Source organism: Andrographis paniculata, unplaced genomic scaffold (assembly GCF_009805555.1).
Source record: "Andrographis paniculata isolate CXL003 unplaced genomic scaffold, ASM980555v1 Contig82END, whole genome shotgun sequence".
In the NCBI taxonomy this organism is placed as follows: Eukaryota; Viridiplantae; Streptophyta; class Magnoliopsida; order Lamiales; family Acanthaceae; genus Andrographis; species Andrographis paniculata.
The window spans coordinates 332,399-346,071 of record NW_026137620.1 but is presented as its reverse complement, the minus strand read 5'-3'; the positions used below and the strand labels follow the sequence as shown (position 1 = coordinate 346,071).

General features: G+C 39.4%; 3 protein-coding genes across 4 annotated transcripts; 2 read left to right on the top strand and 1 right to left on the bottom strand.

Moving 5' to 3' along the window:
- Positions 1-154: 154 nt before the first annotated feature.
- On the top strand, positions 155-6,138 carry LOC127241277 (sulfate transporter 4.1, chloroplastic-like). Its single transcript, XM_051260214.1, has 17 exons — positions 155-859; positions 971-1,019; positions 1,176-1,377; positions 1,721-1,889; positions 2,410-2,475; positions 2,569-2,676; positions 2,783-2,890; positions 2,988-3,053; positions 3,204-3,264; positions 3,364-3,491; positions 3,706-3,747; positions 4,022-4,138; positions 4,237-4,288; positions 4,394-4,532; positions 4,616-4,704; positions 4,789-4,865; positions 5,471-6,138. Exons 1-17 carry the CDS (start codon positions 566-568, stop codon positions 5,786-5,788), a joined length of 2,085 nt encoding a protein of 694 aa, XP_051116171.1. The 5' UTR covers positions 155-565; the 3' UTR covers positions 5,789-6,138.
- Positions 6,139-6,561: 423 nt separating this feature from the next.
- LOC127241164 (DNA excision repair protein ERCC-1) lies at positions 6,562-10,325 on the bottom strand. The gene is made up of 10 exons (XM_051260081.1): positions 9,970-10,325; positions 9,798-9,882; positions 9,206-9,309; positions 8,728-8,827; positions 8,574-8,650; positions 8,169-8,268; positions 7,971-8,042; positions 7,793-7,861; positions 6,919-7,209; positions 6,562-6,774 (listed from the first exon to the last, which is right to left on the bottom strand). Exons 1-10 carry the CDS (start codon positions 10,233-10,235, stop codon positions 6,739-6,741), a joined length of 1,200 nt encoding a protein of 399 aa, XP_051116038.1. The 5' UTR covers positions 10,236-10,325; the 3' UTR covers positions 6,562-6,738.
- Positions 10,326-10,564: 239 nt separating this feature from the next.
- Positions 10,565-13,255, top strand: LOC127241163 (ankyrin repeat-containing protein ITN1). Of its 2 annotated transcripts, none has more exons than XM_051260080.1 (4): positions 10,565-10,797; positions 11,139-11,624; positions 11,702-12,111; positions 12,196-13,255. In XM_051260080.1, exons 1-4 carry the CDS (start codon positions 10,776-10,778, stop codon positions 13,021-13,023), a joined length of 1,746 nt encoding a protein of 581 aa, XP_051116037.1. In that variant the 5' UTR covers positions 10,565-10,775; the 3' UTR covers positions 13,024-13,255. The 2 variants fall into 2 exon arrangements, with proteins under 2 accessions (XP_051116037.1, XP_051116036.1); XM_051260079.1 differs by having other exon boundaries at positions 10,566-10,797; positions 11,136-11,624.
- Positions 13,256-13,673: the final 418 nt, after the last annotated feature.

Sequence of the window (13,673 nt, the reverse complement as noted above, 5' to 3'; positions counted from 1 at the left end):
TAATTTAAATATATTTTTAATATATAATATAATTATTTTCCCTAATATATATATTTAATTATTTATGGATTATATCATTCTAAATTCTAATGTTTTAGAGTATGAGAAACTCTATAATAATTGGAAGGGAGGGAGTATGATAAATTTATTAAACTACTATACGATAATATTTATTTAATTAATTTTAGCTATACATACATACAGAGAGAAGGAAGAACAAGCAATAAAAGGAAACGGGGCAGCACAGAAAAGACGTGATGCAGATTTCGTTCAATGACTGATGTTTTACAGTTGCGTGTCGATTATCTTCTCTGATTCGAATTATTGGTCGATTCTTGACTTTATAACCCAATGGAATTTCGATTGATTTGAGCATATATCCTATTGGTGGCTGCGTTCGTTGATTTTTCGAGTTTGACGTCGGAGGAGTAGCCGGAAGATTCCGCAATTCGCAATTTTCGGCAGAACTTCATCATCGTCAAGGTTTTGTTGTTGTTCAATCTGAAATCTCAGGGAGGTTTGGTTGCTCATTAGTGACCTACCGCCGTTTTCCCCGGCGCGTTTAATGGCGGCGGAGATACGCTATTCTTCGCCCAGCGCCGGCGACCTCTCGTCGGTCGTCCACGCTCCGTCACGGCCAGTTAGGATTATTGAGCTTCAGCATCCGACCGGCAAACCCGCAGCGGCGGGGCCTCCTATTTGGGAGAAATGGAAGGGGAAGATGAATCGAATGACTCGGAGGGAGTGGATTCAGCTATTCCTGCCGTGCTACCGTTGGATGAGCACGTATAAATGGCGTGAATACCTCCAGGCGGATCTCATGGCCGGCACCACCGTCGGCGTCATGCTCGTCCCTCAGGTATACGAATTTTATCTGTCTTTCCATATATATATATATATGTATGTATGTATGTAGATATATTTGTGGATTAACATCTTTTCTTCTGCGAAATTCGATTGTCGTCATCAGTCAATGTCGTATGCAAAGCTTGCTGGACTTCACCCAATCTACGGACTATGTAAGTTTCTACTTTCCTCCATTAAAATTCATCGATACAACGTGTCGATCTTGTGTTTGATATTAAATTTTGATGATGTTGCTGTTGCCGTAATTGGATTGTGGATATGGATGAATGCATCCTTGTGGCTAATTGTTGCTTACTTTTGTAATTCAGACTCTGGTTTTGTACCTATATTTGTGTATGCCATTTTTGGATCCTCACGCCAGCTTGCAATTGGCCCTGTTGCTTTGACATCCCTATTGGTGTCTAATGTATTGGGGAAGATAGTCGATTCGTCGGAACAATTGTACACAGAGCTTGCAATACTGTTGGCGCTTATGGTCGGCGTTCTCGAATGCATAATGGGGCTTTTAAGGTGCTGATGTTTGTCATCCTTGCTTGCATTCTCTAAATTATACATATGATTTCTCTGAAATTTTTAATTTATTCGTCTTTCGCATAGTTAGATGTTCGATACTGCTAAATTTTATATTACAGTAGAGTTATTATGTAAGTCTGTTCTTCAACTCAACAGGTAGAAGTGCCGGTAATAGCTAACGTTAGTTTTCAGTTTTAACATTTGAAAAGGCTTTCAAAGTAATTGCTAACCATACATGCAATGTTGTTTTTGTTATTTGTTCGTTATATACATTTTTAGTTTATATAATGTCTCTACTGTTATATCAATATTTCCCTTTTTTCCTTTTTTCTACTTGAAGGCTTGGATGGCTCATCCGATTCATCAGCCATTCTGTGATTTCTGGATTTACTACAGCCTCAGCCATTGTGATTGCGTTGTCTCAAGCGAAATACTTTCTGGGTTATGAAATAACACGCAGCAGCGAAATTATTCCACTGTTCGAAAGCATTTTTCAAGGAATAGACAAGGCATGTTTTCTTATGAGTTCTGCAACCACTTTTGAGTGCTCTTTATATATTCATGTTTGTTTCATCTGCAACAGCTATTATTATTGTCTAATTACTTACTAATATTAATGCATGCTCTCTGTCGAAATGGAGCCTTCGAATCAAATTGCTTTTAATGTAACACAATGTTATTATCTCCACACATCTTACTTAACTTGCCTGATTATACACTTGGGACTTTCTGAAAAATAATCATGGACAATCTTCCTCTTCTTAGTATACATGCAAAAATTGATATATCCAATCCTATAAACAATGAAATGTAGGATCTTGTTATTAGTGAAGGATCGATTGTGTCAAGTCTCTTGACTTCATTTATTTGTTCTATTTGTCATATTACAGTTGGTGGGCAGCCACTAATGTTACCTAGCTTTGATTTTAACTTTTTAATTTTACATTTTTGCTTCGTTGATCGTACATGCTTCTGTTCTATCTTATCTCCGTATATTGATATTTTTTCATGTTTCCTTTTCTGATCTAGTTCTCGTGGCCACCTTTCTTAATGGGATCTGCTATATTGGCTATTCTCTTAATCATGAAACACTTGGTATGGGTTTTTAACTATAATCAGATCCAGTACCTGCTTTTTAGCAATTAGATTTCTGTAGACTTGATATCTATTATTGGACTTTGATGACAGGGGAAATCCAGTAAATCTTTGCGTTTTTTGCGAGCATCTGGTCCCCTTACAGCTGTTGTTTTGGGTACAGCCTTTGTAAAAGTATTTCAACCGTCTTCAATTTCGTTGGTGAGAACTGCACAAAATGATTAGTAAATAGCCAAGTTACAGAGCTTTTTAAACAATAATCTGTCTGTCTTGAATTCTTATATGTCGTAATTTGGCTTTGCATTAGGTTGGCGAAATACCCCAGGGGTTGCCTCAATTCTCAGTCCCGAAGAAATTTGAGTATGTGCAGCCATTGATTTCTACAACGATTCTCATTACTGGCGTAGCTATTTTGGTAAGATATTTTACATGCTATATTGTTTGCATCTACTTTGACAGAACATAGCTCTTTTTTATGGGCACGACGTTTATCATGCATTTTTTCTCGACAGGAATCTGTAGGGATTGCGAAAGCACTTGCTGCAAAAAATGGATATGAACTGGATTCCAATCAAGAGGTTTGTCTTTGTTTACCCTTAATTCTACTTTGCTTGATATTAATTAGTTCATATAAATTTATCGCAAGATCGTGCTATGGTGCATTGTCTTTCTAATTTATAATTGCAACACCACTATAAAGTCCATACCTTACAGATTGTTTTTGACAGTTATTTGGCCTCGGTGTGGCAAATATCGTTGGTTCTTTCTTTTCAGTGTACCCTACAACTGGTAAGTTTGCTCTACTGATCCAACAAATGGCTTCTCTGACAACAGCCTTTCGGATAACTGGCATTCACAAAACTGACTGTATGTGTCTACATTATACAGGATCGTTTTCGAGGTCAGCTGTGAATCATGAGAGCGGGGCAAAAACTGGCTTGTCTGGGATAATCATGGGAATAATTATGGGCTGTGCATTACAATTCCTGACCCCTTTGTTCGAATACATACCCCAGGTTGTTATCAGTAAATTGCTCTTTCGTCTGCTGTTAAATAATTGAACACTCACTTGAACTAAAACCTTAAGTTGTTAAGGCCAAATATATATTTGAGGTACACATACAACAGCAATCTTTCCCCCTTTTGGAATATATATATACATATATTTTTTTCTTCGTCGTCTTGACCCTTGATTATAATTACATATTTTTTCTGCAATTCATGTCTCAGTGTGCCCTGGCTGCCATTGTTATTGCTGCTGTTGTTGGACTGGTGAGCAATTTGTCAGTTATAATTTTAAATTAGTCGTTGTATGCATCATTCTGTTAGGCAGAAAAAGTTTCGCATTTTTAACATGGTTTGATCTTATGTAGATATCAGCTCCTTACTATCAATCCGAATTCAATCCTTTCTTCTTCTCTCTCTCTCTATATATATATATATAATTTCTCTCACACAGATATCCGTATTTTGTTCTGTAATATCTTTGGTTTTTCCTTTGCTCCTATTCTAACATGCATCGATAATTCACTCGTTCTTGTTTCAGGTGGATTACGAAGAGGCTGCTTTCTTGTGGCGTGTGGACAAGAGAGACTTTCTTCTATGGACCATTACTTGCTTTATTACCTTGTTCCTCGGCATAGAGATTGGTGTCCTTGTTGGTGTAAGAACCATTACAATAAAATCTGGGAATCATTCGACTTGAGCATCTCATTTTCTAAATTATTGGCATCGATAAATTTTTCTTCTTTCACTGTGTAGGTTGGTGTGTCGCTTGCATTCGTAATACACGAATCGGCTAATCCACACATTGGTGAGTTTTGTTGCTATCTTAAATCATTTTGTTCATGCAAGTGTTCTGTTTTTTTTCATTGCGCAATTCATATGTACGATCATTTTTACATGGCTTGTGTTGCAGCTATCCTAGGCCGGCTGCCTGGAACGACCGTGTATAGAAACATCCAGCAATATCCGGAAGCTTATACGTACCACGGGATTGTCATTGTCCGGATAGATGCACCAATCTATTTTGCAAATATAAGTTACATCAAAGACCGGTAAGCACAATTTTTTTCTTTTCTAACATGAAAGGGGAGAAACTCGCAAACCATTTCCTTACTATCTAACTTTCTTTCCCTAGGCTTCGCGAATATGAACTTGAGCCTGACCTGTCTACAAAGCGCGGCCCTGAAGTTACAAGAATTCATTTTGTCATAATTGAGATGGCCCGTGAGATTTCGTATATATAGTTTTTTCTGAACTCAGAATTGGATTGCCCGGATAATGATGTAGTCGAATACTTTTTCTTTCCAGCTATCACTTACATTGACTCCAGCGCTGTTCAAGCTTTGAAAGACTTGCACCTGGAATACAAGTCGCGCAACATTCAGGTATGATCGATAAAAATGCTCGCCTATCTAAATAGTCGAGAGCGCAATACACTTTCAATTTGCGACACAAAGGCACCTAGATTCATAGCAATGTGTTGATTTCTATCTGTCAGCACATATAAAACAAGCATACAACATATCATTTTAGTTAATATAGCTATGTTACTAAAACCATGTATTGTCTCTGCAAATTCTATTGATCTAGCTCGGATAAAAAAAAATAAAAATTCTATTGACGTAGTTATTGGCTTAATAATACCTAGATAAATATCATGTCCTATGAAACGAATTCGTTTTTGAAATAATTTCATTTTAGAGTGCGAGACTGACAATTTATTTTTTTTCAAATTATTTTGAAATGTTCTTAATTGTAGGTGCGCCGTATGAATATATTTATTTTGGTTCAAATCAATTATAGTTCATCTGCAGTATTTGTATTACAGTAATATAAATATGTTGTTTTTCTTTATATCGTTTCTTGTTTGTCTATATATTGTGTATCATCGTTACTGAATTATAAAATTCAGCATAGTAACAGCTCCCACAGCAAGGACATTAATAATGAAGATTTTTTTACATTATTTTTCACAAAACTGAATTTTCAGATAGCCATTTCCAATCCCAACAAGGATGTGTTGCTGACCCTTACAAAATCCGGCGTGGTCGACCTGATCGGCAAGAACTGGTTTTTCGTCCGAGTACACGACGCAGTCCAGGTTTGTCTGCAACACGTGCAGAGCTTAAGCGATTCTCCAAGAGCTCAATCCTCGATCCAGGACAATAAACCGAGCATTATCCAAAGATTAATGCAACATAGACCTGACGAAATGTCCCTATCGCAGCTGGAGTCAGGTGGCCGCGAAATCTTCTCTTTTAAAGACGACGGTAGTCATCTCGAGCCACTTTTGAGGCGAAAGCCTTGATTGAACAGACATCCGATTCCCATCGACTGACCACCGGCTCGGTTTGACGTGGCTGATATGTGTTTGTAAGTATGTATTTATGAATGTATGTATGTGTATGATTTGTGAAAGCATATGTTGGTTTCTCTCAACACAGGTGATGGTCTTATTTGTTGAAAGTAGAAAAGCATATCTAATGCCTATTTGGTTTTGTACGCGTAATTGGTGTTAATGCAGAAATATTGAGATGTAAGACATCATAACAACCGAATGGGATGGCACATCTTGGTCTTGCTTAGTATATAAAGCATGCCTAGTGTGATTTTTCTTGCCAGCATAATTTGCAAAGTTATTATGTTCGATTGAAAATTTATTCAGTGAACACTCGAAAAATAAGGGCGCGGTAGTTTGGGATTTGGATTTTGAATTAGAATTTGAAGAGAAAAAATTTTGAATTTGAACAGTTGTATGACCTAGTATAAATAGGTATACATGTGATATATTGAATGTAAAATTAATTTTTAATATAAAAAAAATTTGACAAACAGTGTATTTGAGGAAAAATCCCCAAACAAACACACCCTAAATATAATCTCAAATAATACAAATTATTATAATTTTTATTATTATTCCTAAGAATTATAAAATTTCAAAACTTCCAAAATTTATGGTAAACATAGTATTTAATATTTTTATAAGAAAAGATACATTGAAATGAGACTAATAAAAGTAGTAAAAACACATATATTTTGAATTATGATGGAGAGAATAATACATACCTATGTGAATATTAATTCGGAGGCTGAATAGAAAATACATTTCAATTCGATTCGTGTACAAGCTCAACAACATCCAACATCATCTACAAATAAAAAGCCTAACATGCCCCCACAGTCAAGTAGTGATCGATTGCAAGGTCACCAATTCAAATCCAGTTCAAATCCTACCGATTGAACCTTGTTATCCAAATCTTACTTAAAGTGGCTCTTCCGGTCCCGGTTTCCACTCTAAAAGCGCGAAACAACTATAGGTTAAAAACAAAGAAGAAGCCTAACATGTTCTGAGAAGAAAACCATGTTCATGTTCAGAGTGGAGCTAGCTTTCCATAATCGAAGAAATCTGCATTTTAGGGGTTTGAAAGCTTAACTCACATGGTCGTCATTTTCATTTGTTCCTTTTCCCTTTTCGTCTGCCTCGGATGGATCCTTCTTTTTACGAGGATACTTGGCGAATGCAGCTTTCAGGGCTGATTTTACACTTACCTCGGGTTCTATCTTCTTGCGCTTGCTCGCTCTTGGACTTTTCTTTTTGGCTTCATTTTCTTCAGTGTCTGGGGCAGGAGCAGGAGCAGTATTGGCATCAGTAAGGTTTCCGGCAGCAGGTGTGTGCGTGGGAACAGTGCGCTTGAATGGCTCATGGAAAGTATCATATAGGCGCTTTACCTGATTGATCAAATTAACAAAGTAACATTCGAAAGTATGATAAACAATTAAACATAGATATAACATACAAAGGTTTGGGAATAATAAAATTGAATTGAAATAGAATTTTACGCAATGTATGTAAATGTTTGGATGAGGTATTTTAAGATGCAGAAATGATTTTTGATGCAATATAGTAAATGTTTTAACCGAAACTAGTGGAGTCTTTCCACACAAACAAACCCCCAAAAGCTCACAAATCAAAACCAAAATCATCGAGCTCGGTTCCCAATAAAAATACACTGTTTTTTTCCTTAAAAAATCGCATTAAAATACTATTTATACTAGAATTCGAATAAAAACTAAACAAAGCCTCACCTTCGTGTTGGGAAAATTCAAGTATGCATCATTTATGGAACTAGTCTAAATAAAAAAGAGAAGGTAGATTCTTATTTATGAAACTCAGCACTACACTTCAAAGAAACAAATGGGGCGTCATTTTTAAAGATCGATGAGGTAGCAAGGGAACATAAAGTTTCTTCAACACTAAGGTGACCGGAATATGCAATTTTTATATATATATAAAGAAAAGCATAAAGTCTACCTTTTTTTCACCTATGCCTGGGCAACGGGATAAATCTTCCATGGAAGCATCCATGATATTTGCAAGGGACTATAAAGAAAAGAAAATTCGGTGTTTGTGTTAAACAAATAAATAATTAATTAAATGAATAAAATTTGGAGACAAGTAGCCAACTGTACAACACAAATCATGAACTCACACCAAATGTAGACCCGAGAGTAACAACATCTGTCTTGTTAACATGGCGAATTGATGTGAGCACATGATGTAACTATAACAAAGATGGAAATTAGATTCGTCAGATTGTTATCAAGCCAAATGTTTGTTGTGATATAATTACTAAAATTCTTTGAAGCATCAGTAGCTCATCAGCAATTGGGAAATAAATAAGAGATACCCGTGATTGGTAGTCCATATCCATTTGACCCTGAATAAGATCGGCAGGCTTATTTTCATAAACTTTGATGGTTTCCAAGTAGCGACCACATTCTTCCAAGCTAAGATAAAACACACACGACAAAAATGATTTATCAGGGCATATTTACATATCCTGTGGCACCTAAATACGAAACTAATTTGTCGTCTGAAAGGATTTATCAGGGCATATTTTTCGTCATTCCAGAGTGAGAGGTGAAACTAATTTTAACTGAGCAAAAAGAAAAATGTAAATTTGTAATGTATTTGTTTCTCACTAAGCAAAGAAAATAAGAATGTTAGAATGATTTACTTATTGTTCATATTGCATTATCCTAATGATACATATATATACATATATATATTGGGGGACGGGGATCGCAGATACCTCCAACCGCATAAAAGAGTGCAGTCATGGAGTAGAGCTGTTTTGGTGACCTCTAGCAAAGGTTTGACGACATCTTCCTGACAGTGATAGCAAGAATTTAGAAAAACCATTCATTATTAAGTTGTAAAAGCTGATTACATTTCCATTTGCTTACCACATCGACATGGCATAGTACAACACGAAGCTTAAAGTTCTTCTGCAGTTCCCTTATCCGAAAATACAGGTAATCCGGATGCAGAAGATGATAACGAAGACTAAAAGAAGAAACAGATCCTTGAAGTAGTAAGTTGCATTGTAATTGAACAGGTACTCAAGCAATCACTTCAATAATGAAATTAAAAAATAAAATAACAATGAAATTCATAACAGAAGGTATACAATTATGTAACCAATGAACTTCAAGCTAACGGCATGCATCATGAAACACCACTTAACAAAATTATCTGAAAACATTCTTAACTTCATTGCAAAAATTAAAATAAAGAAATCATACAGTACAATCATGATACCAAATAAACAATATAACATTCAGCCCATCGTATCACAAAGCATATACACATCATTAGTTCATTATATAAACACTAAGTTCTGCGCCTGATATAAAAGCATTGATACTAATTTAAAATTCAAACCTCAAATAAAGAGCACAAGCATTCTGTCCCAATACGTAGTCGCAGACAACATCAGCAAAAGCCCACCGCACATTCCGTATATGCTTTAATAGTGGATTTCCCTTCTGCATTATTAAGAAAATAATATTCTTCAATTTGTCATGACGATATATGTTACAAACTTACAATTTAAAATTTAGTAAGATAAAAAGCAGGGTCACTAATCTACTCCCCACCAAGCAACAAGAAACTCAGTTTACGATAATCCAATATGAAAACCATTCCAAGTCTTTAAATGAAAAATAAATTTGTGGCCATCAAATCCCACATCGAAAATAAATCCTCCGAATTTCATCAGTCACAGGTAGCTAAAACCCTCTTGATCAGATCAGTTAAACCCTAATAACATGCAAGATCACCAAAGATATGCAACTGTAAGTAAGCAAAGACACCAAATAAAAGTTCGACAATGCTGCTTAGTTTCGAAGCCACATTTAGCCAATCAAGCTTATCTACTATCTCATCGTCATGTCCACAGCACTATTATGTTGTTAAATCATGCACTCAATGAACAAGTATCTAAAAATAATGCTATCAATGATCAACGAATCACCTGCCTATGACTAACTAGGATAGCATTCCGATTCCCTCCGGATGTAGAAACTGAAGTAGACGGACCTTCTGATTGTCCAATCTGCCTAAAAAACCATTAAAAAAAAAAAACAATAATAAATAAAATTACAGTACTATTCCATCAAAGTATACAGATGAAGGAAAGGTGTGACCTTGGAGGCGGTGTCTGGGAAGTCAAAGGAGAAGCTTGAGAAGTCTGAGAAGAGGACGCCGGCGCCGGCGCCGGAACCGGAGTCTCGTAGAACTCCGAATTCTTTACAAAATTAAACGCCTGAGAAAATGACGGGGTAAACAGAGACTGCGGAGCAGTCCTGGATTGAGAAGCCTCGACCACCTCCTCGTACGACGGCACTCTGATCGTAAAAGATGCAGCATCATCTTTCCGCTTCCCATCGCCGCCGCCGTCCGGCTGCTCCATCCCTACTCCGACGAACCCTAATTCCCCAAATCCCTATGATGAAAAGAGACAGAAAGCAAATTTTCATTTCCACCCCCACTTTTCCCACTATCATCACTTCACCCACCCAACTTATCACTATTTCCAAACTAGCCCTATTCAATGAAATGTCCATAATACCCTCACGCGCTTATAGGGTTTCCCAAGAGTAGCCACCATTGTTGAACCTTGAGTTGAATCCATTACAATCAGTTCGTTAGATTCACAGGATCGATGATCTGCGCTTTCCAATCCAATCGTAACGAGCCAAGGAACAACGTCGGATCGAATAAACTAATGGAGTTTAGGGCTGTCAGCATCAAAGGCCAGACCATGGGCGACTTCGCGACACTTTCCTCTCAACTGTCGTTTAGTGTTTTATAGTTGCCCCTTCTTTTCTTCTTTCCAATTGCCAATCTCTTTCCCCTACTTTCTCCGCTCTCTTTCGCTCGTCGTATGACCACTGGAAATTCGCTCTCGGAGATTTAGGGTTTCCAGTTCTTCCGGTCGATTCGTGCGATCATGGCTTCTCACGTTGCGGATGGTAAGTATATTTAGGGTTTATTCGTGACTCTACGGAATTGTTACCTTTACGATTGAATTTTTGTGATTCTGCTGCGGAGTTTCAGAATTTTTGGTGTGAAATTGTGTAAATGATAAATTATTGATTCAGTTTTTTTGGAAAGTTGTGCTGATCTTCCTCAATTCTCTCCAGTTTCCATAGAGCGATTGATCATACATGAACCCTAATTTCTTTCGTAATTTCATTTGGTTGATGTATAAGCGATCCTATTTCTTCTTGAAGAAACGATTTGTAGAGAAATGTTTCAACTTCGCAAGTACTCATTTGAGATTGATCTAATGAACAAACTGAATCTGCAGCAGCTGATGGAGATATTGAGAAAGGTTTCACTACGCCGACATTGAAACACAATCCTTCGCTGGAGCCATCGCCGGCGCCGTCACCGTCGGCGTCGACTCCCCCTGCTTTGGTCCTGTCCAATTCAGGGAAGCGAATCGATCAGAAAAAGAAGTATGTTAAACAGGTGACTGGTCGTCACAACGATACAGAGCTGCATTTGGCAGCACAGAGGGGCGACTTGGCGGCAGTGAAGCAGATTCTCGACGACATTAACTGCCAAATGGTTGGGAATTCTGGTTCGGATTTTGACCGGGAGGTTGCAGAGATTCGGGCATCGGTTGTAAGTGAATTGAATGAGTTGGGAGAGACGGCGCTGTTCACCGCAGCAGATCGAGGCCACATCGAAGTCGTCAAGGAGCTGCTCAAATACTCGAATCACGAAACTCTCACTAAGAAGAATCGATCAATGTTCGACCCTCTGCATATCGCCGCAAGTCAAGGACATCACGGTGAATATCATATCTTCTAATTGTCGCTTCTTTCTATCGGCTTGAACGTAAACATTGATCAAGAATTATATGTGTAGAAATCGTGCAGGTGCTGTTGGCGCACGACCCCGGATTGAGCAAAACCTTCGGCCCATCGAACGCAACGCCTCTAATAACTGCAGCATCAAGAGGGCACATTGCGGTGGTTAACGAGCTTCTGTCGAAAGATTGTAGCTTGCTGGGAATGTTTCGATCGAATGGAAAGAACGCCTTGCACTTGGCTGCCCGGCAAGGGTACGTCGAAATCGTCCAGGCCCTGCTCGACAGAGATCATCAGTTGGCTCGAAGCAACGACCGGAAAGGCCAGACGGCACTGCACATGGCTGTAAAAGGAGTTAATTCCGACGTCGTTAAGCTACTCGTCGAAGCTGACGCAGCGACAGTGATGCTCCCGGATAAATTCGGCAACACGCCGTTACACGTTGCCACGAGGAAGAAGCGGGTCGAGGTAATTCTCTCGTTTCTTTCATTGATCGTTTGGAATTCTCGAAATGTTACGTTTATCGTAATAAAATTGCTCGATTGATTGCAGATTGTGAATACGTTGCTACACCTGCCGGACACGAATGTGAATGCGCTTAATCGGGACCTCAAAACGGCGCTCGACATCGCCGAAGATCTTCCGCTCTCGGTCGAGTCGTCGGAGATCAAGGAGTGTCTATGTCGATACGGCGCGCTCCGAGCGAACGAGCTGAACCAACCGCGGGACGAGCTGCGGAAGACGGTGACGCAGATCAAGAAAGACGTCCACACGCAGCTCGAGCAGACGAAGCGGACGAACAAGAACGTCTACGGGATCGCCAAGGAGCTCCGGAAGCTCCACCGGGAGGGGATCAACAACGCGACGAACTCCGTGACGGTCGTCGCCGTACTCTTCGCCACCGTCGCCTTCGCCGCGATCTTCACCGTCCCCGGCGGCGACCACAACGACGGGACGGCGGTGGTCGTGAGCACGGCGTCGTTCAAGATCTTCTTCATCTTCAACGCGGTCGCGCTCTTCACGTCGCTGGCGGTGGTCGTTGTGCAGATCACGCTCGTCCGGGGGGAGACCAAGGCGGAGAGAAGGGTGGTGGAGGTGATCAACAAGCTCATGTGGCTGGCATCGGTGTGCACATCGGCGGCGTTCATGGCGTCGTCGTACATCGTGGTCGGGCGGAAGCACAAGTGGGCGGCGATCCTGGTGACGGTGGTCGGGGGGGTGATTATGGCGGGGGTTCTCGGGACGATGACGTACTATGTGGTGCGGTCGAAGAGGTCGAGGTCGATGAGGAAGCGGGAGAAGCACGCCCGCAGCGGGTCGAACTCGTGGCATCATTCGGAGTTTTCGAATTCGGATGTCGAGAAAATTTATGCCCTTTGAGCGATAATGTATTGTAAGAAGAAAAACGGCCGCGGATTCTCCGTCGTTAAGAAAAAAAAGAAATGGGGTTGTAAGAAGGGGTGTGATGTAAGAAATGTTTGATGAGAAGTTTAGTATAATTGCACTTGTAGATGATGAAGATGGTGAAGCCTGAGGATGAAATGGCTGCCTGGCTGACTTTAGTTTCCATTTCTCTACTCTGTATGTATATTATTACCTGGCTCTTTTTATTGACTGAATTTTTCACACACAATATATTACCCATAAGTGCAGATTTGCTTGTAAATATGAGTATATAATTAAGAAAAAATATATACAAGAGATAATAAAAGGTTATTTGTAGAAATCCAATCAGTTATTAAAGAGAATAATAGTTAAGGGCCGTTTCATGTGGGCCAGGTCCTATTAGTTGGGTTGGGCTAGATAGATATATGGGTCATCTCATGTGGGTTGGGCTTGTCTAGGTCGATAGATGGGCCGGTTCATATGCGTTCGATTGGACAGGGTCGATATGGGCCGATCCGTTTGGGCCGGGCCGGGTATGCGGGTTGGAACGAGCTGGATCGAAGCATGGGCCTATCCATGTGTGTTGGGCTGAATATGGGGAGTCCATCTAAATTGGACTGGGCCGGGTCGACTAATAGGTTTGT